Consider the following 27,270-nt stretch of genomic DNA (forward strand, 5'->3'; position numbering starts at 1 on the left):
CAGTTCCATCACTCGGTCTAGGTGATGCGTTTGATGTGAAGGTTACCCTTTTCTCTTCACTAAGTCATCTGTGGGATAATACTTTGGAACTGGACGAATATCCTCAACCGTTCAGCATCTACTGATGAATTCTGCGTGACCCAGTTCTTGGTGCCTCCAAAGCAGGGATTTTGTTTCTGTAATTTCTCATACGTTTGAGTCGGAATTCTTCTCTAAAGGAGAGCTGTCCCTCATTCACCTCCTCTCTCCCTCTGGATTACATCTTTAAGTCATGCCACTTACCCCTTGGGGACCTATGTTTCTCATCGTTAAGATGAGGTGACCTAAGGGCCACATTCTTGAATTTCAGTCACTCTGAGACGGAATCTCCTCACAGGTCTCTCAAGCGTCCGCTGGAGAAAGACGCGGCAAGGGGCGACCTCTCCGCGGGCAAGGGTCGCCAGTGGGCTCCGCGCCTTCTCGCGAGAGCGGGCCCCTCAGGGGATAAAGGCGCGGGCCCTGCGCCTGCGCGCTCACATCCACCCCGTCTGCCCCCGCGCGCCGCCCTCCGCGGCGCGCGCGCGCACTCGGACAGTTGGAGGTGTTGGCCGCCTCGGGCTCGCGGCGCGCGCCCCCGGCGCGACTCTCCGGCGCAGCCGCGGCGCGGGGTTCGGGGCTCGGGGCGCGCAGGCGCCGCGGGCGTGGGGCCGCGCAGGCGCGGACGGCGTTGGTCCGAAGAAGACCTTCAGCGGTGCCCTGGCGGAGCGGACAGGCCCCTCCTAGCGGAGCGGACAGGGCCCTCCGGTCGGAGGTGAGGCAAGCCGGGGCCGCGGGCTGGCGGCCGGGCGGGGGCCGGCCGGGCGGGCGGCCGTCCGGCAGGGACCCGCGGGAGGCGGCTAACGGAGGCAAGGCCGCCGAACGGGGCGCGGGCCCGCGGGCGGGGGCAGCGGGAACCGGCCCCTCCGGGGACGGGCGGGCCGCGCCGCCACCTGCGCCTCGGCCCGGCCGGTCCCCGGGAGGCTGGCTTCGAGGGAAGGCGGGTCCGGGCACCCCCGAGCCCCGGCTTCCTCTCCGGCCTCGGCATCCAGCATCAGGGGGCCCCTCTACTCCCTGCCCCTGAGGGGAGGGTGCTGGACGTCCAGCTGAGGGGGGCGAGGCGAGCTGGCTGTCCCCACGGTGATGCTGTTGTAGCCGCCGCTCCTCCACCCCCGACCCCGGCACCTCCCCTCGCTCCCCGCCCCCGCCTGCGGCTCCCGCAGCCCGGGGGCGCCGTGCACGTCCACGGAAGAGTGCATCGGCAGAGCCGCGGCAATGTGTTGGAACGTGACGTGTCTGGGGCTTCTCGAGTTTTTGCTTGCTCATACCAGCAGTGCATTTCCCATCGGGATCGTGGGCCTCGAAAAGAAAGCTTGAACTGGGCACAGTAGAGGTCAGATGACGCCCCCCACCCCCCACTCCCCCAACGCGACTTTGCAGAGTGTCTAGCAAGTGCTTTTGAAAAAGAAGCAAAATGCTGAAAGACTGTAATGGGTCCCTAGATGGTGGTTGCCAAACACTTAAGTGTATCTTTCCTTTTTTTTTTTTTTTTAAAAGAGCAAACAGTAAAGCTTTAACGTTTTTAATATTTGAGTACGTAGAGCCTGGTTTTTACACTTCACCTCCCAAGTTATGGGCTTCAGGCAGAATTTCAACAGGTACCACCGTCGTTTGTGATCGTAAAGAGTAATATCAGATTGCAGTTGGCAGTGTGTAAAAGGTCTCAATTTGATGGTTGGGACACAAAGGACTTGTGTTGTAAACTAATTGCTCAGGATAGGAACTTGGACACCTTGTGGCCTAGAACAAAGTTTTATTATGGTATGACTCAGTACATTTATCTTCTTCATCTTTACTCTTTCCACTTTACATATAGTCTTAAACTCTGTTCTCCTAACATATCCTAATGTCTGTCGTATTGGACAGGTTTAGGTTCAGGAACACATTTTAAATGAATTCACAGTGAAGACGTGCACCACAAAGTGTGTGTTGTGTTCAGGTGTGGTGGAATAGGCAGAAACTTACTAGCAGGAGGCCAGGCTAAGAGCTCCGCTAAATAGAAATAAATAGGTTTGAACGTGTAGGTGGTTGAGGCATCGGAATTGCAAGGGCTCGCTGCTGCTCTGGATTTTACTAGGGGTAGTAATAGGGTTAACAGGGGCTTCCCAGGTGGCTCATTGGTAAAGAATCCACCTGGCAAGACAGGAAACGCAGGAGAGGCCGGGTCAGTCCCTGGGTGGGGAAGATCCCCTGGAGGAGGAAATGGCAACCCACTCCAGTATTCTTGCCTAGAGAATCCCACAGACAGAGGAGCCTGGCAACTTAGAGTGCACAGTGGGGCTAATGGGGTTGCTTGAGGTGCTCCAGCGTGACTTTTGAGGATGCTGCTGGAAGAGATTTCCTGTTGTGCAGAAAGGGCAAAGGAATGGTATATTCAGCAGTGTTGATTGGCCTCAGAATTTTGAAGTGAGGGTCATGTTGGCAGTAGAGAAGCTGGGTGAATCCTCAGGCAAGATGAAGTGAAGCACCTAGTGTTTTTGAAGACTGTAACTTTTAGAGTGTATACCGATTTTTGGTAAGCAGATTACTGCAGGTAGGATCTATCCTCTCTCTGGTTAATAGGTTAGATTATAGCACTGTATTTTAAGAGTTTGGAGAGAGGGCATATTCTGGATGAATACACTTCAATTAGTGTGGTAATTCTTAAGAACTGAATTTCAGAGTGGCAAAAATGTTAACCCTGAAGATGTTAAAGTCCATCTGCTTTACAGATCCTCAGAAAATTTACTTTGTCATCTTATACAGCTCTCTGGCTTTACAACTGCTCAAGACATGTTTTACTAATGTACATTTTTGCATTCTTTTAAAAAGTGAAAGTCCAGTTTAACAGAACATCTGCTTCAGCCTTCAAGAAATTTCTCTTCTTTGAAATGCAATCAGAAAGATGATCTCCATGAATCTCATGAGAAACATCCTTTCATTCTTCAGGTTTCTGGAAAGCTCTTTTTAAAGGAGCAGCGTGCTTTCTCTGAACTTTGCTTGCCTTAGGGGTTAAGCATTAATGATACAAAGCAGGAAACATTGTATACTACTTCTTACAGAACTAAACACTTGAACAGTGAATAAGTACTAAATATTATTTATTCCCTTGTCCTTATTTTTCTTTATAAGATATGTGTAACACACCGACTTACTGTGACCTAGGAAAGGCTGCCAAAGATGTCTTCAACAAAGGATATGGTAAGTCTGCTATTGTAAATTGCCACTATGGGGTAAGCATTCATACTGAATGCCTAAGATATGGGAGATACCATGCTCAGTAAAATGAGGTTAAGTCAACATTAATCTATTTCACAAGATTTAAGGGGATAACTATTAGCAGGTTACTAGACTTCTTTTTATAGAGCTGGAGTGCCACAAGCGTTAAAAGCCATTGTGTACATAAACACATATTTGCACATTTAATATTATCTGTGGGGTAAAATAGTATAAATCTGTAATGTATGTGCCTCCTTTGGTTAGCTCTGGGGACAGTTAAAGCAGGGAGTGTGTTTCCTCCTCCAAATAATGGCAGTGTTTTCATGAGCGTCAAAACCCAGCTTTTGACTTCTTTGGAGGAACATACAGTGTTTAAAACCAAGTAGACATTTAGTTTTGGTTTTAAAAATTTAGTCTTGAAATTTTAAAGTTTTTGTGCTGTACACATTTGATTTTTTTTATTAACTAGTGATGTTAATTATGTCTTTTAAGCTTGTATATATGTATAATTTCTCATAATTTTGGTTCTTAAAATAGTGCATTTTTCTTTCATCCATAGGTTTTTTTAACTTATATTTTTAAAATATGTCTTTATTATTTTGGCTTTAAAAATCACGCTTAATTTTTGTTAGCATTTTGTTGTAATTTTTGGTTACAATTCAATTTTTGTTAGAATTTTGTTAGAATTCAGTTTCTTGTGGCACTCTCACCTAACAGGAATACTGAATATTTTCCATATGAAGTGTACTAGGGGCTATTTTCATAATTTCTAAATTGCAAAGTCTGGAGTGCATGTCACATTTTGTACATCACTTATTTTGTGTGTGTGTGTGTGTGTGTCTCTAGGATTTGGCATGGTCAAAATAGATCTGAGAACCAAGTCATGCAGTGGAGTGGTAAGTACTTAATACATTGCTAATAGATGTAGCATAATTAAAGGACCCTGTTTGAAAATCATTGTTTAGTCAAGTTACTTGAAACAGCATACCTTTGGTGCTACGCTATCTTCCTTACAGCTTTGTCCTCCTCTCAGATTTCAGAGAGCCACTCAGCCACTTGAGCCCAAGGACAATCAGGTTGAATTTGGGGGGAGATCTTTGTTTGTCATTATAAAAGTATTCTGAGTCTTAGTCTCAGAAAATCTAGAATACATGTGTATACATATGTGTGTGTATATATTTTTTATGCTGTATTTTTATACTTTTGTGAATATGTTTGTGGACACTAAAATCTTTGCTTCCTTTTTATTGGGTTCATACAAATTTTGTTGCCCTTTTACAAAAACAAACTAACTTTAGTCTCTGTCCCATCACGATTAGTTGAAACAAATGTAGAAATACATGCAGAAGGTTAGTCAGCTTTTATTAATGTTCATTAAGTCTTTTTTCCTGGAAGTTAGGAAATAAACGATATATCACCATATTATCAGAGCATCACTAACCAGAGCTTTTGTAAGTTTCAGCAAATAGATCAAATTTACATTCACCTTATTCTCTGATTTCTCCATATTGGCTGCATCTTTTTTTCTTTGGTATTTTCCTATTCAAACCAATGCAAATTTTATTTCTGGATATAATGATTTCTTTAGAAGGGCAAGAAGCATGTGGAGTATTTATGGTGCTTTGTCTCATACTTCGTGTAATCCTGGTTTGTCACTATTCTTTCCCTGGGTTTTCTAGTAGTAAATATTTATGCAACTACCCTCGTAAGATGGAATTTTATTATGTAGTCTATTAAAACAGAAAAATCACACTCATTTTAATTAGTATTTCAGATTTGCTCAAGGTAGTTTTGTGTTGAGAAAATCAACAACTAAAATTTTATCTCCCTTTCATGCTGCTGTTGTGTGTGAATATTCATTCAGATGGTAAGAAAAGCAGTATATTTGTGTGCTTTGTCTTTCATCCCTTGCCCCGGGTTGCCTAGATCGTATCTCGGTCTTTTTGTGATGTGCTACTTATAACAGCGCCATTTCCATGACTGTTTTGTTGCATACCAGCATTACAGCAGAACTGTAGATGTTATGTGCATGTTATAAATGTTTGGCACTGTTTGAGCTAATTATGAAATTAAACAAAAATTGGAGTAATTGTGAACCTGAAACTCAGCTTAGGAAAATTATGGCCTTGTGTTTGAGATTTGGAGCTCTGGTATTTTAGATTTTTGACAAAGCTTCAGATGAAGAAATAGTGGTGATAAGAAAGAAATACAGACTAAATACGCTTCTACCTTGTTTGCACCAAAATTAAGGTTTATATTTGTTATACTTACAAGTTTATAAAAGGTAAATGTGAAAAATAAAACACTCGGTAGCTGGATGTACTAAAAGAAAGTGATGTGAGTTGTTAAAACATGGCTGGCATTTTGTCATGTTTTGCCAAGGCCTTGCCCTTAGTGTGCAGTGTGATAGTCTCTTTGAAAACTTGCTGTGCCGTGTAGATAAACAGATCACAGTTTCCCAGTAGTGTCATCAGCCTATAGAACGCGGGTTAGGGGGCAGGGTGTTTCGTGGAGGAAGGATTCATATTGCAGGTGGTAAGACAACTGGGGCAGAGTTGCTGGCGTTTCATGACTGTTGGCAATATTTCCGAGATGGTCTTTAAAAACAGGGCCAATCAGAAATGTGGTTTCCTTGACAGTTCCTAGACGGTCAGTGACAGGTGCTGACTGTGTGCTTCCCCCTAGAAGGAGATGTATTTCTAATTGCTTACTGTCATATGACTGAGGGACACCTAACTAGGGAGGAGGATTTATTTTGAGCCATTCATAGTAACTATTTGACAGGGGAGAGGGAGGAAGAGGGATAACTTACAACATTCCATTTTGTTATGAAAAATGGCGAGATACTTTCAAATATTGAAATTGTTTACAGATCTGAAAATCTTACAGATAGTTTTGTGAGCAAGAGCAACACATTTTTTGTAACAGTGTGAATGTACTTAATGCCGGTGTACTGTACACATAAAAATGGTTAATTTATGTGAAGTGTATTTCACCACAATGAAAATTTTAAAAAGTTTTTAATGCAGTAAAGTTCTGGCCCTATTAAAAGGAGGGAATCTAAAGCTTCCAGTGTTTGGGGATTTTTTAAAGACTTTAAAATTAACTAACAGTTCAAAAGGTCTGATAGAGAACCAAGTCTTTTTCATGTCATGAAGTAAATGTTTAAGATTCGATGTTTTTGTCTTTTTAGGAAAGGCATTTTCAGTAAAGATATTTTTCTTTTAAAAGAGAGCGTTTGGGATTCCCGTTTGAGTAAGAGGGTATATGGAACAGAAATATCATCAAGAGAGGTGGAGTAATGTGGAGTTTGCAAAACTGGTTAAAACATCTAGAGATTAGAAGGCGGGGGGGAGAGCAGGAAGTAAGCTGCTGCAGAGTAGGGTTGTGATAGAAAGTCAGTTGCATTGGTTTCTGCTGCACTGAATGCTGTTTTCTGGAATGAATATTTTCTATTTGGTGAGCTGATCTTAATTACTTTTTTCTTACCAGGAATTTTCTACTTCTGGTCATGCTTACACTGATACAGGGAAAGCATCAGGCAACCTAGAGACCAAATACAAGATCTGTAACTATGGACTGACCTTCACCCAGAAGTGGAACACAGACAATACTCTTGGGACAGAAATCTCTTGGGAGAATAAGGTACGAGAGTGTTGGAAGTTATTTGCAGGGTGAACTTATCCTGGGCATGAGCTGATGAACAGACTTTGTCATCAGTTTGTGCACAGAATATGTTTTGTCCAAATAGAATCTGAGCGAAGTCTTGCACACTGTCTGGTTGCCATGTTTTTTCTCTGCATGTGGCCTTCTTTGGTATGTTTTATGTTTCTATAAAGTAAGATTTTGTTGGTCAGTACATAATTATGACACCTTTTGTTCTGACCAGTTCTACTTACTGTTGTACAGTTGGGCATCTCCTGAGCAGACCAAGCTCTTTGCAGTGATTTAATTTTGCTTTTGTAATCATTGCAAAACTGACTCCACAGAAAAATGTTTCTAAAAATTCTTTAATGTTTTCAAAGAAACTCTTTCAGCCGATGCTTGTCAAGTGCCTGCTACATTCAGGGCACTAGTTTTTGAGGTATGTCTGTACGCCCATTATTATATATAGGTAATGCATCTGTATAGCTGAATAAGTTACTTGAGGTTGGTTTGTTAACTGTCCAGTTACCATAATAATTTCAAAAGAGTATCACGATTATTTTGTCGCATCGGGATTGCGTTGTTTTGTACTCTTAATTTACATTACTGGCCATTATAATTGGATCTGACCTGTATGTCTTAGCCCGTTTTTTGGTGAGAATCGTGATGAAGCCTGGGGTGAGGGGAGAGGGGTGGGGGCAGGGAAAAGGAAGAAGAGGCAATTTATGAAATAATCTAATGTTTGTCTTTCTTTAATGACTTCCTTATTAGCGAATAAGTTAGAGAAAACTTTAGAATTGGTTTCTCAAGTCAAGAAAAGAATTGAAAAATGCTAATTGTTCAATTTAAATCTTTATTTTTCAGTTGGCTGAAGGGTTGAAACTGACTCTTGATACCATATTTGTACCAAACACAGGGTAATTATCCCAACCCCGTTTTCTGAAATGGTCTTGTTTCTTGAAGGGATGGAAAGGTTTAGAGGAGGGGGCTGCGGGAGGAGCTCAGAAGGGGAGGCAAGCAGAGACCTGTGGGTGCAGGAGACGGGGAGGAAGACCGCCGGAGGCAGGGGCCAGTTTTCATTTGAAATCTGGGCAGATGAACAAGAACTTGTAAATCTAATTCAAAGAGGCACATTGTGGGGAAAATGTCGGAGCGAGAAGGGTCTGAGCCTAGATGTGTTTAAGCTCTCCCGAGGATGCCTGGATGTGAGGTCTTGCTGGGAAGTTAACATCTTTAGAGAAGTGTGTCGTCTCCTGGCAGCAGCACAATGTAAAGAGCGGTTCTGCTCACTTGGTTTCTTAGCCTTTGTGAATCCCCCAGCTTCTCTGGCTCAGTGTTTTCATCTGAAAAGTGAGGATTTTGTTGTTTCCTGCCTGCCTGTCTCTACAGGAGCAGCGGCTCGGTGGGTGCGGTCCTCCTGAGCCGCGGCAGGCTCGCCCCTCCTGCCGCACACCTGTGTTGTCCCGGGCGAGGCTCTCATAAGAGGCCTGACTGCAATCGCCCTGGACTGTTCAGGACTAATTTTGTGTTTTCACAAAATTGTCCTTCAGATGCGTACTCTTGTATCCCACATTGTCCAGGGAGACAACACTGACCTGAGGAAAATAAACATGCTTACCAAAAAATAAAGTACATTTCTCTCTGTGACAGGTCAATAATCTAAAATTTTGTTGGGTGTTACCTTTTGTACCATTTGGAAACATTTAAAGAAATTTGTTTTTTTGTGTGTCTATGTACATATGCATTCAGGTTATTAATTTGGTACTGAAATATCTTGCACCTTTTTATACTTTTATTATGAAGTTAATCATGAAATACCTAATCATCTGAATGTAGAGAATAGGTAAAAAACAGTATATATATTTCAAATCCTAGCAAAATTACATTTGTAGAGCTAAGTCATTTGAAACATTGTTAGTCTGTTTGTGCCTTCTCCCAAAATAATATTTACATTGGGGGAGAAAAGGGATCTTACTCTCAAGATTCCTAGACGGCAGTAAAAGCTGATGTTGTTTTTGTTTGTTTTACAGAAAGAAGAGTGGGAAATTGAAGGCCTCATATAAACGAGATTGTTTCAGTCTTGGCAGTAATGTTGATATAGATTTTTCAGGACCAACCATCTATGGCTGGGCTGTGTTGGCCTTTGAAGGTTGGCTTGCTGGCTATCAGATGAGTTTTGACACAGCCAAATCCAAACTGTCACAGAATAATTTCGCCCTGGGTTACAAGGCCGCAGACTTCCAGCTGCACACTCATGTGTGAGTGCTCCAAGTTCAGAGTTCCTCCTTCAGTGCCGGTGCAGCCGCCCAGAAGGATGGTGGCCGTGAGCATGTTGCGCAGATTGGCAGGGGGTGGTGCCTGCATGTAGTGAAGCTGTGGTGGACACCCTGCCTTGCTGTGCTGTCCTCGAAGTCAGCAGAGCACCACGGGGCTTGGTGCCCTTGGCGCAGGTGCTCGCTGCTGGTCTCTGAGCCCGCAATGAGAGAGCGAGGGCAGGGATTCCCTTTGATAAGAGGGGTCCTTTGGAGAGGTATTGCTGCTTCCTCTGGTTCCCTGCTCATCTTGGCAGTTTCTGGAAGCAGGTCTGTTTGGATCAGGAATAACCCCGATTGATCAGAGGGTCCTGGAGCAGCACCAGTGTAATTCTGTGGAGGTGTTCAGGTACCCGGGTGTGACCCCAGGTACCTGTGTTGTATTCAGAAGTAGCAGGGTCACCAGAGCAGTCCTGGGTTCAAGTCTGTAGGCTGCACCCTGTTGGTTACATAAATTTGAACTTGAAATTGTTACTTCATGTCTTGGCCTACTGGGCACTAACAGTGTCCCAGAAAGAGAAGGATTAGCTCTGTGTTTTTGAAGTGTTGCAGATTGCTGACCACTCGACACTCTAATCCACTTACAATGACTAAAGTCCCTAGTGGTGTAGACAGAGACATTGAATTGGTGAAACAGTATTATCAGGAAAGTCATCAGAGCTCAGGGGCTGACCTCTGAGATGCTGTGAGACAATACCCTGGGTCATGCCTGGTAGCTGTTGCATGGAATGCACTTTCTTATGCTAGGATTGTGTTTTGAATGAAATCCAGAATTGACTTGTACTACTGTATATATTTTTTCACAGAATCTTCATAGAACTCTATTTTGAAGTTTCTAAGTACTATGAACAACTGAGAGACATACAAATCATATTTTCTTGGTGTCTGCCTTTGTGCCTAGTCAAATGCTGTTTAAGAAATTTATATCATGTGGGGGAGCCACGTAAATGAATCAGATGTTACTGTGCTTTAATTACGTGGTTATAAATTATATAACTTATTTGACAGTCATTTATGCTAGAAGTTTACTGAGATCTGTAGTTATAAAACAAGACCCTGATTTAGAGAGTCTTGGAATTTGTTTCCATATTGTAACAAACTAGATACTTAAGGAGATTTTCTTGTGCCATGAAAACAGGAATGATGGCACCGAGTTTGGAGGCTCGATCTACCAGAAGGTGAATGAGAAGATTGAAACGTCGATAAACCTCGCGTGGACAGCCGGCAGTAACAACACCCGCTTCGGCATCGCTGCTAAGTACAAGCTGGACAGCAGAACTTCTCTCTCTGTAAGGATGTGCTGAGTTCCGAGTGGACGCTGTGAGGTGGTCCTGGTTTGCATGTTCTTTAGTAACTTTGAGCTGGTCACCGGGTAGTGAGAGGGGCATCTCCCTAAAGTCAGGAAACATGGGTTTCAATCCTGGTTCCTCCTGTATTTGTTGTCTGACCTTCTCAAGTCATTTTATCTCTTGGCCTCAAAATGTTCTTATCTATAGATTCCTGGGTTTCAGTCACTTTTTCTGTTGCCGTTAGTGAAAGTCTCTCAGTTGGGTCTGATTCTTTGCGACCCCAAGGACTACACAGTCCATAGACTTCTCCAGGCAAGAAAACTGGAGTGGGCAGCCTTTCCCTTCTCCAGGGGATCTTCCCAACCCAGGGATCGAACCCCGGTCTCCCGCATCGCAGGCCGAGTCTTTACGAGCTGAGCCACAAGGGAAGCCCAAGAATACTGGAGTGGGTAGCCTATCCCTTCTCCAGGGGATCTTCCCAACCCAGGGATCGAACCCCGGTCACCCGCATCGCAGGCCGAGTCTTTACCAGCTGAGCCACAAGGGAAGCCCAAGAATACTGGAGTGGGTAGCCTATCCCTTCTTCAGGGGATCTTCCCAACCCAGGAATCGAACCCCGGTCTCCCGCATCGCAGGCAGATTCTTTACCAACTGAGCTATTAGGGAAGCCCAATTGCCATTAGTAATTCTGGTTACAGTGCTAATTGGGCTCTTAAATTTCAGGTCCTGTGCTAAGACTTTGTATGTATTATCTCATGTAATCCTCACAACTGCTCTTGTTTGGTGAATAATATTGCCCTCCTCCCCCATTTTACAGACAAAGGAGCTGAGACTTAGAGCGGTCAGGTAACTGCCCAGGGTCACTCAGTAAGAGGCAGTGTCAGGGTTTGATCCCAGATCGCTCTGTCACTAGAGTTCATCCTCTTAGCCCTGTCAGAGGTTGTAAAACTGGTATCTCAGGAATCCGGTGTACAGGGAGGGATGTTTGGCCACATGGTGTTTTAACATTCTGCTCGAGGCCTTTACGCTGCATGCTCAAGGTCCCCTCTGTGTCTGCTAGTCCTACTGACTTCTTAAAAGATTTATCTTTTTATTAATTTAGCTTTCAGTTTCAGTAATTCGGGATTGGTCCGAAGGTGTTTCCGCTTTGGAAATCTGATTCATGAAGTGGTGGTGTTGGCCTTGCATATTACGAAGTTGATTTTCTGCTTCTGTTTGATCTCTTTATCTTAGGCTAAAGTAAACAATGCCAGCCTGATTGGACTGGGTTACACTCAGACCCTTCGACCAGGTGAGTAACAGAATGAATAACAGTGGGCTTGGAGAAGGTGAGTGAGGAATAATGAAAATTATAGACAAGCTGTAGTCACTTTAGGGAAATTCAGACAATTGTGTAACATTCGGTTGTTCAAAGTAAAATAGATTCATTGCTTTTGTTTAAAAATATGTGTGTGTATTTCTAATTATAACTTGGTTCCTCTGGCTTGTGAGTTTGGTTGATCACTCATTATTCTTAAGTCTGAACTCCAAGTAGTGTGTCCTATCTGCTTTACAGATGAGGTGGTTATGGATCCCTAGTGTTAAGTTAGTAATAACTGTAATCTCTCTGCCAGCTGAACCCATGCCGCTGACTCCACCCGTGGTTTCTAGGAAACACACAATCTGATTGTGATGCTCATTACAAGTAATTGTGATCTTCTTCTTCTCAGGAGTGAAACTGACCCTGTCAGCTCTAATTGATGGAAAGAACTTCAATGCAGGAGGGCACAAGGTCGGTCTGGGATTTGAACTAGAAGCTTAATGTGGTTTTGAATAAAGCATCAGCTTTGTCCCTGGAGGTGAAGAGAAATGAACCCACTATGTTTTGGCCTTAAAATTCTTCTGTGAAATTTCAAAAGTGTGAACTTTTTATTCTTCCAAAGAATTGTACTCCTCCCCACACTGAAGCTTAGGTACCGAGTCCATCCTAAGGGAGGTGCTTGAAGGCATGCCCGGAAGTTGTCACGTTCGTGCCACATTTCAGTTCAGTTCTGCAGTGTTATTTTCAATGTGTTCCTCAGCGACGGTGTAGGGTCATGTTCAGAGGAGATGACCCGCCCCTCCAGTTGTCCGTCGCGTCCTGCATGTCCCACACCACTGTTTCATGACCTTGTAATATATTGGTCTCTGTACGGTAGTAGAATCTTTGGTTTCGCATCAGAGTAAAATAAACCCATCACATTTGGAACATAAACCGACTGGACTTGGCGGTGCCGGTGCCGTGTTTGCTGTGACCGACTCTGCTGTGAGGAGCGCTCTCACAGGCGGGCTCTGGTCTGAACGGGTCTGTGCTCCTGCCTGTCGCCGCCACTTCTGTTGGCCTCCCTGCTGCTGCTGCTGCTGCTGCTGCTGCTGCTGCTCTGGGTGAGGCCGAGCCTCATCCTGCTGGGCGGAGGCACGTCTGCTGGGCTCCTCGCTGCTGATTGCAGTGAGAGAGTCTGTCCTCCTGGTAGTTCTGTAAAGTCCCTGGGGAGGAGCGAGAGTGTCAGTGGGTGGAGAGGGGGCAGCGGGGAAATGTTGCCAGGGCGAGGCCTGGGGACAAGGCTTTTGATCTAGAAAACTGATGCCCAGAGTATGGAAATAGCGGTTCAGAAGAGGAATGAGGAGACTGATATCTTCAGGGCTTACTGGTAAACTGTCTTTCTAAAAGTAGAATTCCAGGGGAAAAAAAAAGTTTTTCACACTCTGCTGGTCGCAGCAGATCCAGTCAGTGTAGTTGTAAGTGAAGGTGGACCCTGCCATTCCGCCCTCCAGCCCCTCCCACTGTCACTAACTGTGGCGTGCATCCTTGTGGATGCTGTCCAGTGTCTTGAGTGACGACGTCAGTGTCTCTATAAAATGTGAAAACGTGTGTCTTGCCTTGCAGCACACTGCTCAAGTTAACAAGGCAGTTTTTCTATCTGTAGCTGCGCCTTGTATTTTTCGTTTTTATGCTTCTGAATCTGTGGTGCTCATTTACTCCCCTCTTTCCTGTACTCAGTTTGCTGTGCAGATGGTGCTGCACTGAGTACCTTTGTCCACTTGGCTCTGTCCACGCCGTGAGTGGCCCCAGGGCGCACTGCCCAGTGGAGCCTTCTGTGACTATGAAGATGGTGTATGTCCACACGGCCCCATTCGGCAGCATGAAGTAGGTCAGCGGAAGGGCTGTCTTTAATTCTGTTTTTTATAAAATCGCACAGCCACGTGCACAACTGTGGCTGCTGTATTAGTGCAAGTCCACAGGGTCAGTGTCTGGCAGTTCGGTGCTGAGTCATAGGTACTGTGCCCATTTGGTCAGTAGCGCAAAGTCACCCTTTAGAAATTTGGTGCCAACCTGTGTTTCTACCAATGGTGGTCAGGGTGCCTATTCCCCTGCATCCGCAAAAACGCTGAATGTTAACAGACTTAAAGATTTTTTTTACCACTTTTAGAGGAAAAAGGTCTCAACAGTATTTCCCTAATGGCGAGTGAGACGGGGCTGTTTTCATGGGTCCACTGATACTTAAAATTCTCCGGTTGGCGTGTTCAGATTCCTCACTCCCAAGTCAGTCATCTTAAGAACAGCTGGACACGACTGCTTTTGGAAAATGTCGGTGCTGCAGGGCACTTCCCTGCCACCACCACAGGTTCTCTACGAGAATCCAGATTCCAGCCCCCACTTCTAATGTCAGGTATCATCTGTGATACCAGCCACACGATAAAGTTTTATTTTCTCATTGTCTCTGTGGGTTGAATCTCCCTCACGGGAGATTATAACAGAAAAGGAGAAGGGATGAGGGGGTAAACGACGAATTCATTCTGTGTAGGGGATGCCTGTGTCTTTCAGGGAGAACTCTGCAACCTGAGTGTGGATGGGACGCTGAGCTGGGCTGGCTGGGCCGCCCTGGTGGTTCCTGGGGTTAGAGGCTGTCACTGTGGGCGTCTCTTCAGCCGGGCAGTTGTAAGGGCAGGGGATGGAAATGCTGGCGTCCGAGGAGATGCAAAAAACCGCCGATGAGATGCTCCCTCATACGCTTCATTAACTTGTCTGGTGAGGGTAGTTGTATTTATAGCCCGAGGTAAGTGGGAAGGTTGCTGCAGGTCAGTGTGTTTTCCCTTCCTTGCGTGTTTTTTTTTTTAAGTGATTTCTTCTTGTAGAGCCGAAGAGCCAGTCTTTGTGTTGATACGATAACCCAGACATGAACAGAAGGATGTGGAGTTCAGCCTTTATTCCGCAGCTCCGTTGGATTGTACAGCTGCTGGGCTGTGATCTGAGTACCCCCATCACAACAGTCGTAGCAGAAAGGAGAGCACGTTTGAGCATCTGTGCCAGACCCTGTGCTGGCTCCTCACGGTGACTACAGGCATCTGGAGTGCAGTTGCCCAGGAGAGGGAGCCTCAGCAGTGCGCTGGTGCTGAGGTGCTCACCAGCTCTGCTGTCCCCCGTAAAATGCCCCTCAGCACTTCCCCTCTGCTCCCCAGGTCCCCCTCCTCTCCTTCCCTACCCCTGGCCCCTGTTAGCCTTACAGCTCCTGTGGCCTCACCATTAGTTGACCTTCCCTTTTAACATCAATTGATTCTGGACCGTGCCGCCATCCTCAGTCTCGCCTCTGCAGCCTCACTCTCTGACCAGCTTGTTTGGCCTCCGGTGGGTGGCTGACCACCTACAGACCTTTGCTGTGAGCGGCCTGTCAGATGTGCTTTTCAGCTGCTCTGCGGGCTCTGAAACGGCGTCTCCCCAGGGAAGCAGTGCTGTCACCATCCTGGTGCTCTTGGTGTCTCTGGCAACATTCTGCCTCTTCTGTGAAAGCCCCCCTGCCACCCCAGCTCCTGCCTCCTGGGCACACTCCCACGGGGGGCCAGTCACACCTCGTGTTGGTTGTTTTGCTCACCCACCTCCCCTGAGGATGAGCTCCAAGAGGCCTGCCGCCTTGTGTCCTGTGGCTAGGCCAGCACTTGGCACATGATGGGCACATAGTGGACATTTATTCAGTGAATGTGGGCCTGAGTAAATGGTGGGCCTGGTCTGGGGTTTCTGCATCCAGACTGAGGTTCTCCTCTGGCAGGTACTCCTCTGGCCATCAAAGCGGCACAGATAACTCCTGACCTTTCTGACAACTCTTTGAATTATGATATAATAAACACTCTGTGAGGTGACTTCACTGCTGCAATTTAAAAAGGTTCTGGAAAGATGGACATGATTGCAACTACACTTGACACCACTGGGTGCCACTCTTGTCTGCCAGCAGAAGGCGCCAGCCTAGCTGTGGGGTCCAGGCCTCCTGCCCTGGAGGTCAGTCTGTCTTGTTCCTTTTGACTTCCTCCCTCTCTTCCTCAATAACCTCCCAGCTCACAGTCTGGAATTGACATTGTTTGGTTTAACCTCTAGATTGCTGGCCTTGGGAAATGACTAGCAAACGCATCCTGCTCTGGCTCTGTTGATGGTCTACAGCCTGTGCTTCGTGCAGGCTCTGCCCTGGAGAGACGGGAGGCTGGGCTGGGAGGCTGCATTCCCCAGGAGCCCCTCAACTCCACGCCCCGTCTCTGCACCGCAGAGCGTGTGTTGACGAAACTTCAGCACAGTAAGATGTCAGGGATGCAGGAGGGTCCCTGGTCTGAGAAGTGTGTGCATTTTGAGGAAGAGGCTGATTAACTCAAAGCAAAGACTGTCAGCATCCCGTCCCCTTGGGAGGGTCCCTCCTCTGCCTTCATGGGGGCGAGAGGTCATCCCAGTTAGGTGATTTGGGGGCGGCAGGGGGATGGGGCAGTGGGCAAGGCTTGTCTCTGCGTGCTGTTTTGTCACTGGCTAGTCTCAGTGCAGTGGCTGGAAAAGAGGATTGACAGGATTTCACTTCTGTTAAATTTACTGTGAATTGATTTGTGGCCTAGCCTGTGATCTATCCTGGAGATTGTTACTTGTGCACTTGAAACTAATGTGTATTCTGCTGCTTTGGGATAGAATATTATATATATAAACAACAATGCAGAGACTGGCCCGAAAGCCAGTGTTTCTGGGTTGATTTTCTGTCCATCCATTGATGTAAGTTAGGTGCCCAAGTCCCTTCCTGATACTGTGTTAACGTTAGTTCCTCCCTTTATGTCCGTTAATCTTTGCACTGTGGAGTGAGCTGCTCCTATGTTGGGTGCGTATATACTCACAGTTGTTACATCTTTTTGAATTGATCTTGGATGAATCCCTGGATTATTATGTAATGTCCTTGTCTTTTTTGTTAGTCTCTGAATTCTGTTTTGACTGACAGGAGTACTGCTTTCCCAGCTTTCTCTGTCTCCATTTGTAGGGAGTTCCTTTCTCCATCCTTGCAGCCTGTGTGTCTCCACCTGAAACGATTCTCTTGCAGGGCCCCGTGGGGCTGTGACATTCGTCTTGCTTCGTATCGGGGCCTCTGTCACCCTGGCTGTGAGACTGAGACAGCAGCCCTTCTGCCAGGACTCAGCTTGCTGACACCGTGTTGTGCTGTTATCTTTCTTATAAAGTTTAGGAGGAAACAGAACTTTCTTTATAGTTTTATCTAAAGCAGGGCCATGAAAGGCCTGAAGTACCAGTTAAAAATCAGGGCAGGCAAGTCTCTTTGTGGAGAGGAAGAACTGTTTCCACCTGGCCAGCCCTCCTCCTCCCCTACCTTCCCGGCCCCAGAAGGAGACAGAGAGCATGGCTTCTGCCACAGAGGCTGGAAGTTTCCTTCTGAAGGTCCTGAGGCTCCAGGGAGCTGTGTCCTTGTGTTCTGGGCTGCTCGAGCCAAGAAGGGAGACAGGACGTGGGCTCTGGCCAGGTCCTCAGCCCTAGACGGGCGAGCTGCAGCCCCAGTGCTGCTGAGTCTGGCTGACTTAAGAGTGAAGCAGGGGGCTTCCCTGGTGGTCCAGTGGTTAGGAATCCGCCTGCCAACGCCGGGGGCACAGGTTCAGTCTAGTTGCTCGCCACAGCTAGAGAAAGCCTGCATGCAGCAACAAAGACCCAGTGTAACCAAACATAAAGACCAGTTTTAGAGAAGTTCCTTTTAAAAAAAAGTATGAAGTGGGAAGACCGAGCAGAGTGTGACAGAGGTCCCATCGGGGACCAGCTCTCTTGGCAGATGGCTCAGCACTGAAGGCCCAGTGTGTGAGAGTTCGTGGCCGGGCTGTGGGCCATTCTTTCCCCTCGTGTATTTTGGGCACAAACAGATAACAGTAGTAAAATAAGAGGGGGGGGGAAAAGGTATTTGAAAAATAAAAGCAAACAAATTATAGCTTTTATTTTTGTGGAAACTCAGAAAAAACATAGGTATGTAGAAAAAGACTTCAGAGGCAAACTTTTGAGGGGCATTTTTAATTATAAATTTAATATGGTTGATTAATGAAAAATCACAATGAAGTACCGAGAAAGTGTTTGTCAGTATAAAAGTTTAGCAGCATTTCCACAGTTTCAGGCTCTTGCGTTAGTCGTACTTCCTCCCGCTATCAAAAACAAAGAGGACTCCAGTGGGGACCACAGCAGAGCAACCAGGGATGCTCCGCTCCGTGAAGGATGCTCCGCCTCCTCAAGGCAGTCCTCAAGTCCAGTGTATTGCCTAACAGGCCAACCCTCCCCACTCCCGAATTTCTAGAAGGCCAGAGCACTTGCCTCATGACTGAGGTCGGAGCCCCATTCTTCAGGCTGCAGGGGAGGAGGGGGCGGGAGTTTAACCTGGACTTGACGTGTAGCGCTCGCTCACGCGTCCTCGCGTCGGTACCTCCTCTACGCTGACACCGTCGAGGGGCCATGATCTGGCACGGGCCGCAGTGGGGGGCTGGAAGGGGGACGTGCCCGTGGTGGGGGCTGGCATGGCACCGTACACCCTGCTCCAGGTGGTGGTCTCGCCGCCCCCAGGGTTAATGCTGGGATTAGTGAGAAAGTGGGGGGGGGGGGGCACAAACAGTATGAAAATATAATACTGGCAAACTATTCCGCTGCTTCTTTGGTACTTTCCAAAATTCTCTGATCAAAAAAGTTTAAGGGGAGCACACCATTAAAAAATTACAGTTTTAAGTATTTACAGAAGCAATTCATGATATATTACATAATCAATACACAGTATATGAACAAATTCTTCAGTGAAAGCACTTGTGAACTCCTGTTCCAGTATGAGTCAACAGCACACGGACACCTTCCCAAATAGGCCTCCTTCATCCTGTGTCTCACTTACATTACAGTATATTAAACGGGGAAAAAAACCACCGTCTTCCAATCTACACTTTCCTTTTAAAAAGTTCTTAAAATCTGCCACTGAAATCGGTATGTACAAAGATCTGTTGAATATTGAAATCTAGGCAGGTAGCTCCACTCCCATCTCGAGCATGTCTGAAATAATACTAGCTATTATTCTATGTATACAATATATATTTAATATATAAGTAACCGCACCATGTTATGCCGCCACGATACCAGTTGAACGCACAGTATTATGTACAGTAGTTAAGTTAGCTCTGGACGATGACTCTACGCCTAGGTGGACAGTGTGGTCTGGAACATCTGAGAGGGGTGTGGAGGTGCTGGCCGGGGGACAGCCCGCGCATGGGCACGCGTGTGCTTGTGAGCCCACACCACCCACACACACGCCCCGGACCATCCCTCATTTGCTGGCCGCCGAGGAGCAATCACACGAACGGCAGGATCCCGTGTATGAGGAGAGCCATGATAGCAGCACTGAACAGCCCGGCCACGGGCACCGTCACGAACCAGGCCACGAAGATGTTGCGGAAGAGGCGCCAGTCCACGGCCTTCCGCGAGCGGATCCAGCCCACCGCCACCACCGAGCCCACCTGGAGGGACACAGGTATGTCAGAGTGAACCGAGGTGAGACGCAATCTACATTCAACCAGTAGCATAAGATGGCCTGTTCTTTCCCCTAAATCTGATGAGAAGCTTTTAAAGACACTTGTTAGATTTCAGCTAGAATTATTTTAGGATCACTGTGTCCAGAGGACAGTTCTGAAGCACTTTTCCACGCGTGTTCTGCTCTATTGAATGGATGCTCAGCCAAGTAAATGTCTCCTGTTCTCCCTGAGCTTCATCAGCCAGCTGTGATGGCCCTTATTTTGAATATTCTCCAGGCAGGAGACTTGATTACAGTGGTGAACCCCCTGTAAGTACACAATGGGATGGCAGTAATGTCACCCTTCTCCTAGAATAAAAGCATCATAAAACGTTGGAGCTGGAGATCTTGGCAAAGATCTAATCCATGTGGCTCAGTCTGTGGAAGATAAAACACTTCCAGAGGGTGCAGGGAGTAGGAGTAGCAACACTGTCATGATTACACCAGAAAAGACCCTGATGCAGGGAAAAACGGAGGGCAGGAGGAGAAGAGGGCAACAGTTCGTACAATCCAATATAAAAAGCAACCTGATTAAAATACGGGCCCAAGACCTAAGTAGGCATTTTTCTCAAAAAGACATACAGATGGCCAGCAGCCACGTGAAAAGCTGCTCAACATCACTAATCATCCAGGAAATACAAATCAGAACCATAATGAGCCATCACCTGTCAGAACAGCTATCATCAAAAAGACCACAGATAACAAATGCTGGCAAGGGTGTGGAGAAAAGGGAACTCCTGTACACTGCTGGAGGAAATGTAAATTGATGTATCCACGGTAGGGAGGTTCCATAAAAAATTGGAAATACAAACTACTATACAATCCAGCAATTCCACTCACGGGTATTTATCAAAAGAAAACTAAAACACTAATTTGAAAACCTGTGCACCCTAACATTTACATACAATAACAAAGATATGGAAGCAACCTAAGTGTCTATCAATAGATAAATGGATAAAGGAGAAATGGTACACACACACACACAGATAGGAATATCACTCGGCCATAAAACAGAATGAAATTCTGCCATTTGCAACAATATAGATGAACCTGGAAGGTATTACACTTAGTGGAATATGTCAGAGACCCAAATTTTGTATATTTTTACTTATATATGGAATCTAACAAAATAAGTGTAACAAAAAAGAGAGTCATAGAATCAGAACAAAGTAGTAGTAACCAGAGGGGAGTAAAATAGGTGAAGGAGGTTGAAGGGAGCAAATCACTAGGCATAAAATAAATTACAAGGATGTGATACACAGCATGGGGAATATAGTCAACATTTTATAATAACTTTGCATGGGGTATCATATATAAAAATACCAAATTATGTTGTATACCTAAAACTACAATATTTTACATCAATTATATTAAAAAACAGATGAAATAACACCTGATAACACAAGGTCTTTCGTGTATTTTGCCCGTCTACATATTGGAATCTGAATGTATCTCGATGTATTGCTGCTCAGTTGCTGTGTCTGACTCTCTGAGACCCCACGGACTGCAGCGTGCCAGGCCTCCTTGTCCCCAGCCATCTCCCAGAGTTTTCCCAAGTGCATGTCCACTGCATTGGTGATGCCATCCAACCATCTCATCCTCTCCTGCCCCCTTCTCCTGCCCTCAATCTCTCCCAGCATCAGGGTCTTTTCCAGTGAGTCAGCTCTTCACATCAGGTGGCCGAAGCACTGGAGCTTCAGCTTCACCATCAGTTCTTCCAAAGATTATTGAGGGTTGACTTCCTTTAGGACTGACATGTTTTCTCTCTCTGCAGTCCAAGGGACTCTGCAGAGTCTTCTCCAGCACCACAGTTCAAAAGCATCAGTTTGTTGGTGTTCAGCATTCTTTATAGTCCAACTCTCACATCCATACATGGCTACTGGAAAGACCATAGCTTGACTATACAGACCTTTGTTGGCAAAGTCATGTCTCTGCTTAACGCACTGTCTAGGTTTGTCATAGCTTTCCTGCCAAGAAGCAGTGGTCTTCTAATTTCACGGCTGCAGTCACCATCCACAGTGATTTTAGAGCCCAAGAGGAAACCTGTCACCGCTTCTACCTTTTCCCCTATATTTGCCATGAAGTGATGGGACCAGATGCCACGATCTTAGTTTCTTTAATATTGAGTTTTGAGCTGGGTTTTTCACTCTTCTCCTTTACCCTCAAGAGACTCTGGCTCTTCACTGTCTGCCATTAGAGGGGCATCATCTGCATATGAGGCTGACACTTCTGGCACTCTTGATTCCAGCTTGTGCTTCGTCCAGCCGGGTATTTCACATGATGTGCTCTGTATATAAGTTATTCAAACAGGGTGATAATAAAACAGCCTTGTTGTACTCCTTTCTCAATCCTGACTGAATCAGTCAGTTGTTCCACACAGGGTCCTAACTTGCTTCTTGACCTGCATACAGGTTTCTCAGACAGCTAAGATGGTCTGGTATTCCCACCTCTCCAAGTGTTTTCCCAGTTTGTTATGATCCACAAAGTCAAAGGCTTTAGTGTAGTCCATGAGACAGAGGTGGATGTTTTTCTAGAATGTTCTCTCTATGATCCAGTAAATGTTGGCAGTTTGATCTCTGGTTCCTCTGCCTATTCTAAACCCAGCTTGAACATCTGGAAGTGTGCGATTCACGTAATGCTGAAGCCTGGCTTGGAGGATTTTGTGCATACCTTACTGGCGCGGAGAGGAGTGCAGCTGCCCGGCAGTCTGAACGCTCTTTAGTGCTGCCTTTGTTGGGGACTGGGATGAGGACTGACCTTTTCCAGTCCTGTGGCCACTGCTGGGTTTTCCAATTTTGCTGACATATTCAGTGTAGCACTTTAATAGCATCATCTTTCAGGATGTGAAATAGCTCTGCTGGAATTCCATCACCTCCACCAGCTTCACTGGCAGCAGTGCTTCCTAAGGCCCACTTGACTTCTTACTCCAGGATGTCTGGCTCTGAGAGACTACACAGCATGGTTATCCAGGTCATTTAAGATCTTATTTATGTGCTGTTTAAATAAATATTAACTGATATTTAATGCAAATATTTTCTAAGCCAGTATTTTTGCTTTCATTTTAAAATTTCTAATTTCATACACTAAAATATGCTATACTTTTTCCCTGTGATTTATCTTTGGCTTGGATATTTGATATTTAACTCTTTTTTTTTTTAAATACTTACTTTTGGCCATGCTGGGTCTCTGTTGACGTGTGGGTTTTTCTCCAGTTGCGGCAAACGGGGCTACTTTCTAGTTGTGATGCACAAGCTTCTCATTGTGGTCACTCCTCTTGTTGGTGAAGCACGGGCTCGTGGGCCCATGGGCTCAGTAGGTGCGGCTCCCGGGCTCTAGAGCGCAGGCTCAGGAGTTGTGGCGCACGGGCTTAGTTACCCCGTAGCAGGAGAGATCTTCCTGGATCAGGGATCAAACCCATGTCTCCTGCATTGCCAGGTGGATTCTTTACCACTGAGCACCAGGGAAGCCCATAACTCTCATTTATTTTAAATTTTCTAAAATAAAATTCTATTTTATTCTAAAATAATTTTAAAATATTATTTAAGCCATCAGATTTTGCACGTTGTAAAGCATGTATTTTGACAACTGTGGGTCTAAATTTGTTTCTCTAGGGGGAAAGCCAGTTATCCAACATCACTTACTGGTCAAAATTTTCCTTCCTCAAAACTACATGCTCATATGTACTAGGTTCTATCTACTTTTTTATACAAGTATCTAATTTCTTATTATTGTGGTAAAATACACAACACAAAAATCTGTCATGTTAACAATTTTTAAGTGTACAGTCCTGAAACTCTCTGCCCATCTGCCCTCTCTCCCCATCCTCTTGCCTCCTGTTTGCTTGTGACAGACTTCCTATCTGGCCAGGCTGTTCCCTCGTCATTGTTTCTCTTTGTAGATCATTTTATATTCCTGCTAATTTAGCCCACAAAATTAACTGCAGCCTTAGTTTGTAAAGCTCTAAGAATTTGGTTGGCGTTGTGTTTGAGGATAACTGACATCTTTATAAAACCTAGTTCCCTACCCAACGACACAGTGTGTCTCATAGCCAGGTTTTCTTTGACCTGTGAGCAAAGCTTTGTGTTTTTTCCCTGTACATCTCTCACTTCATTAGGATTTTTCTGAAGTACCTTTTATTTTTGTTCCAACTATGGAGGAGTTCTTTGTTTTTATCTCATTTTCTTACTGGATATTGGTGACAGGCAAAAGTTCTAAATTTTTGTGTTTTTTTTTTAATTGCAAACTTGGTCATTTTTACTGAATTCCAGGAATATCTTAGAAATCCATGCTGAATTTTATTAAATGTCTTTTTGGAGTGGAGCTCAACAGACAACCATATGCCGTTTTCTAATGGATCGATGAACCGTATTATATTGAAGACATCTGTAAACACCCATTTCTTGAGCTCTGTGAGGGGCCTGCCCCGTGTAGGTATCAGCAGCAGATTAAAACCTGTCCTGCTCAGAGCCGACTTTCTGACAACCCAGAAGATCAATGTGGTCCTGTTGAAATGTTCTTTTATAATAGTGTTGATGTCATTTATTAGCATCTTACTTAAAGGTGTTTTTTTTTTTTTAATCAACATACATCTGGAAATACAGCTTTGACTGTTTGTGGTGTTTTCAATCAGGTTTCAGTATTAGGTTATTCAGTATATGTTTCATAGAACAAATTGGAGGGCTTCCTGTTTTATTTTCTCCTATATTATGGCAAGTTCATTTAATGTGAGAATTTTCTCTTCTAAGATGGAAAAGGTTAACCAGCGACTCCGTCAAGATCTAGAGTCAAGCAGCATTCTCCTCCTTTCGCCTTTTCAAGTGAGAATTGTTTTTGGAGAACTTCCTTACTTTCTTCCTACTGTTCTGATCAGGTTTTCCGCTCCCCCTCCCCACTTCTTGTTTCATATTATTTGTCATGTGTGCTTGCTAAGTATATATACTAAGCAGCTTCAGTCGTGTCCAACTCTTGGCGACCCTAAGGACTGTATCCTGCCAGGCTCCTCTGTCCATGGGGATTCTCCAGGTACGAACATTGGAGTGGGTAGCCATTCTCTTCTCCAGGGGGGTCTTCCTGACTCAGAGATTGAACCCAAGTCTCTTGCATTGCAGGCAGATTCTTTACCATCTGAATTACCAGGGAAGCCCAGTTACACCACTATAAATCTATTCAAATCCTTTACATTCCCAAGTACTTCTGTCTTCTTCATTTGTCACAGACTTAGACATAGTAATTTCTGAGTTCTAATAGCTTTTGCCTTGTATTTTCAGTTGCTACATTATTTGGATCACAAAGGGCCCGGAGTCCCATGGCTTCACTATTAATGAGGTCTTTTGTTGATATAAGGTGGTATTCTCTGCTGTCATTTCAACTTTTTGAGTATGTTTCCAGATTAAGCTCATCATCAAGCACTAACAGCAACAGAATTACTGAGAAGTAGGGGAACCAGACAGCATCTGTATTAGAGTCATCTAAGGTGGTCTTTCCATTTTCCAGATTAGATAACTGAAACCTAGAGGCTAGTGATCCTGTTTGTAGTTATTTGAATTTGATTTACAATGTTATGTTAGTTTCAGGTGTAAAGTGATTCAGTTATATATATATATATATACACACATACAGGTTCTCGTCTGCTATAGGTTATTATAACATATTAAGCTTAGTTCCCTGTACAGTAGGCCCCTGTTTATGTTTCATATATAGTAGTGTGTATCTGTCAATTCCAGACTCTTAATTTATCACTCCTTTTCCCTTACCCCTTTGGTAACCGTAAGTTTTTCTACATCTGTGCGTCTGTTTTGTAAATGAGTTCATCTGTATCATTGTTAATTAGATTCAATGCATAAGTGATAGCATACAATATTTGTCTTTCTCTGTCTGACTTAATTCACTTAATATGAAAACCTCTAGGTCCGTCCCTGTTGCTACAAATGGCCTTATTTCACTCTTTTTTGTAAGCCTTTCACACTTAGCAGTGCTTGTTTGCAGACACATGGGTGGGAGTTTTGAGACTGGGTGTGGGGGGCCGTGTCATCGTGGTCCCCGTGGTCCCTCGGTGCCCAGAACAGCACTGCACACAGAGCAGAACAGGTGAGTTTTTCTTGAATGACAGGAGTCACTGGACCTAGGAAAATCTGCCTCTGTTTTCCTGAAGTTAGTGGCTATGTTTGTCTACCGGAGGCCCCTGGGGATATTTCAGAATTCTCCTAGGTATTTGGCAGCCCCAGGTTAGCAGACTTGGGTTCCAGCCTGGCCCACCCTGGGGCTCCCTTGGACAACTCCCAGAGCCTGTTTCCTCTTTCTTCATCTTTAAAGCTCCTTGCAGCTCCAACATCTCAGCACTAGACAAGGAATTAATTCCCTCTCACCCTGAGCTCTAGAGCCGGATAGTAACAGTGGTTAATATCATCTGCAATTGACTTGAAGGCAATAAGGTCGCTCTGACCACCATACAGAAGAGAAAACTGAAACAACCACGTCTTATACTTACAGGAGCGATTTGTGCCTATGTCTGTCCCCTGCCCACTCCCAGGCCTTCAGAGGGGGTGGGGGGGGTGCTGAGTGATGCACCCCTCCACACCCTACCCAGGCCTACGAGCATGTTTCATGGACACAGGACCTCAGTGCAAAACCCCCAGTGAGAGAACCAGGACACAGGGAAGGAGGGCGGGGAGGGCCTAGAGGGGCTGCTGAGAAGAAAATACCCTCCCTGGGAGACCCCAAGTGACTCTCTCATCCCTGAGTGCACACTCAGAGCCACCCCGACTACCCCCACCACCTCGCCCTGGTGACCAGGCCAGCCTGCCTACCTTGCAGTGCGTGGTGCTGACTGGCAGCCCGATGTTGGAGGCGATGACCACGGTGAAGGCTGAGGCCAGCTCGATGGTGAAGCCGCTGTGGGGGAGACGGGAGGCCGTCAGGGCGCTGCCAGGGGCTCACCAGAACCTCTGGGTGGACTGGGCCTCATGGCACCAGAGCCAGGACATCGCGGCAGCATCACACGGCACTCGCTGCGAGGCCGCGCTCAGCCCTGAGGAGCAAGTCCTGTCTTCTTGATGGGTTTTCAGAAACCTCACCTGAAGGAGCTGGGCCAGGAATACCTGCTGCAAGGAAAACTACACACGTCGTTTCTAAATGGACACAGGGAAAACCACACTCTTGTTTCAAAAATGTGTTCTTATTATTATAAAGGAGTGACTTTTTGCTCAGATTACTAGTTTTTTTTTTTTTTTTCAAATCAATGCTAGAATCTTTCGTTAAAATGAATTTTGTTAAAATGAATTTCAAGACCTTTTACAGTAGGTGGTGGTGGTGGTTGAGTCGCTAAGTTGTGTCTGACTCTTGGGACCCCAAGGGGTGTAGCCTGCCAGGTTCCTCTGTCCATGAGATTCTCCAGGCAAGAATACTGGAGTGGGTTGCCATTCCCTTCTCCACAGGATCTTCCTGACCCAGGAATCAAACCCAGGTCTCCTGCATTGCAAGCAGTTTCTTAACCAACTGAGCTATGAGAGAAGCCCTTAAAATATGTAGTCCTGAATTTTAGTTGTACTTGGAAAACTCTCTTGTGGATTTATTTAACCCCTAATATATCTAAATATCTCCAAAGGAGGACCACAGGAAGCCAGGCGGGAGGCTCCAGACCCCACCCCAGGGCAAGGCACCCCCCACCCCACCCGCTGAGCCCAGGCAGCCCAGGAAGGATGTAGGCAATCACCCCTGCGGGCAGCAGGTGGAGCCGGTGAGCAGAGTGTGGGGACAGGCAGTCCCGGCCCCGCCTTTACCACAGGTTTTCTGGACCTCAGGCCGGTAAGACACCCCGTGGGATGGGAACAGGGGCTGCAGGTGGATTCGCGTCTTCTCTTCCCTTCTGTGTCTGCCCCATCTCAGTGCCACCGTGGGTGGGGGCCA

At 45.6% G+C, this 27,270-nt stretch overlaps 2 protein-coding genes across 3 annotated transcripts in view; one reads left to right on the forward strand and one right to left on the reverse strand.

Annotated features, from left to right (window-relative positions):
• Positions 1-351: 351 nt before the first annotated feature.
• On the forward strand, positions 352-12,752 carry VDAC3 (voltage dependent anion channel 3). The gene is made up of 9 exons (XM_069572711.1): positions 352-790; positions 3,187-3,255; positions 4,120-4,169; positions 6,766-6,918; positions 7,783-7,835; positions 8,949-9,176; positions 10,369-10,519; positions 11,753-11,810; positions 12,229-12,752. The coding sequence occupies exons 2-9, from the start codon at positions 3,189-3,191 to the stop codon at positions 12,318-12,320; spliced, it is 852 nt and encodes a 283-aa protein (XP_069428812.1). The 5' UTR covers positions 352-790; positions 3,187-3,188; the 3' UTR covers positions 12,321-12,752.
• Positions 12,753-17,824: 5,072 nt separating this feature from the next.
• SLC20A2 (solute carrier family 20 member 2) overlaps positions 17,825-27,270 on the reverse strand; it is a 110,727-nt gene continuing 101,281 nt past the window's right edge. For both annotated transcript variants that reach the window (XM_069572710.1, XM_069572709.1), the window contains exons 10-11: positions 26,172-26,256; positions 17,825-19,312 (exon numbers count right to left, since the gene is read on the reverse strand). In XM_069572710.1, the coding sequence (XP_069428811.1) occupies positions 19,148-19,312; positions 26,172-26,256 (250 nt within the window). In that variant the 3' untranslated portion in view covers positions 17,825-19,147. The remainder of the gene's footprint in view (positions 19,313-26,171; positions 26,257-27,270) is intronic.

This window comes from Ovis canadensis, chromosome 26 (genome assembly GCF_042477335.2).
Source record: "Ovis canadensis isolate MfBH-ARS-UI-01 breed Bighorn chromosome 26, ARS-UI_OviCan_v2, whole genome shotgun sequence".
NCBI lineage: Eukaryota > Metazoa > Chordata > Mammalia > Artiodactyla > Bovidae > Ovis > Ovis canadensis.

Bases quoted from the DNA above. Each gene is read 5' to 3' on its own strand.
- VDAC3 (XM_069572711.1), top strand. From the start codon at position 3,189: ATGTGTAACACACCGACTTACTGTGACCTAGGAAAGGCTGCCAAAGAT. The intron at 10,520-11,752 runs GTAAGGATGTGC...TCTTTATCTTAG, and splicing joins ACAGCAGAACTTCTCTCTCT to GCTAAAGTAAACAATGCCAG. The intron at 11,811-12,228 runs GTGAGTAACAGA...TCTTCTTCTCAG, and splicing joins CACTCAGACCCTTCGACCAG to GAGTGAAACTGACCCTGTCA.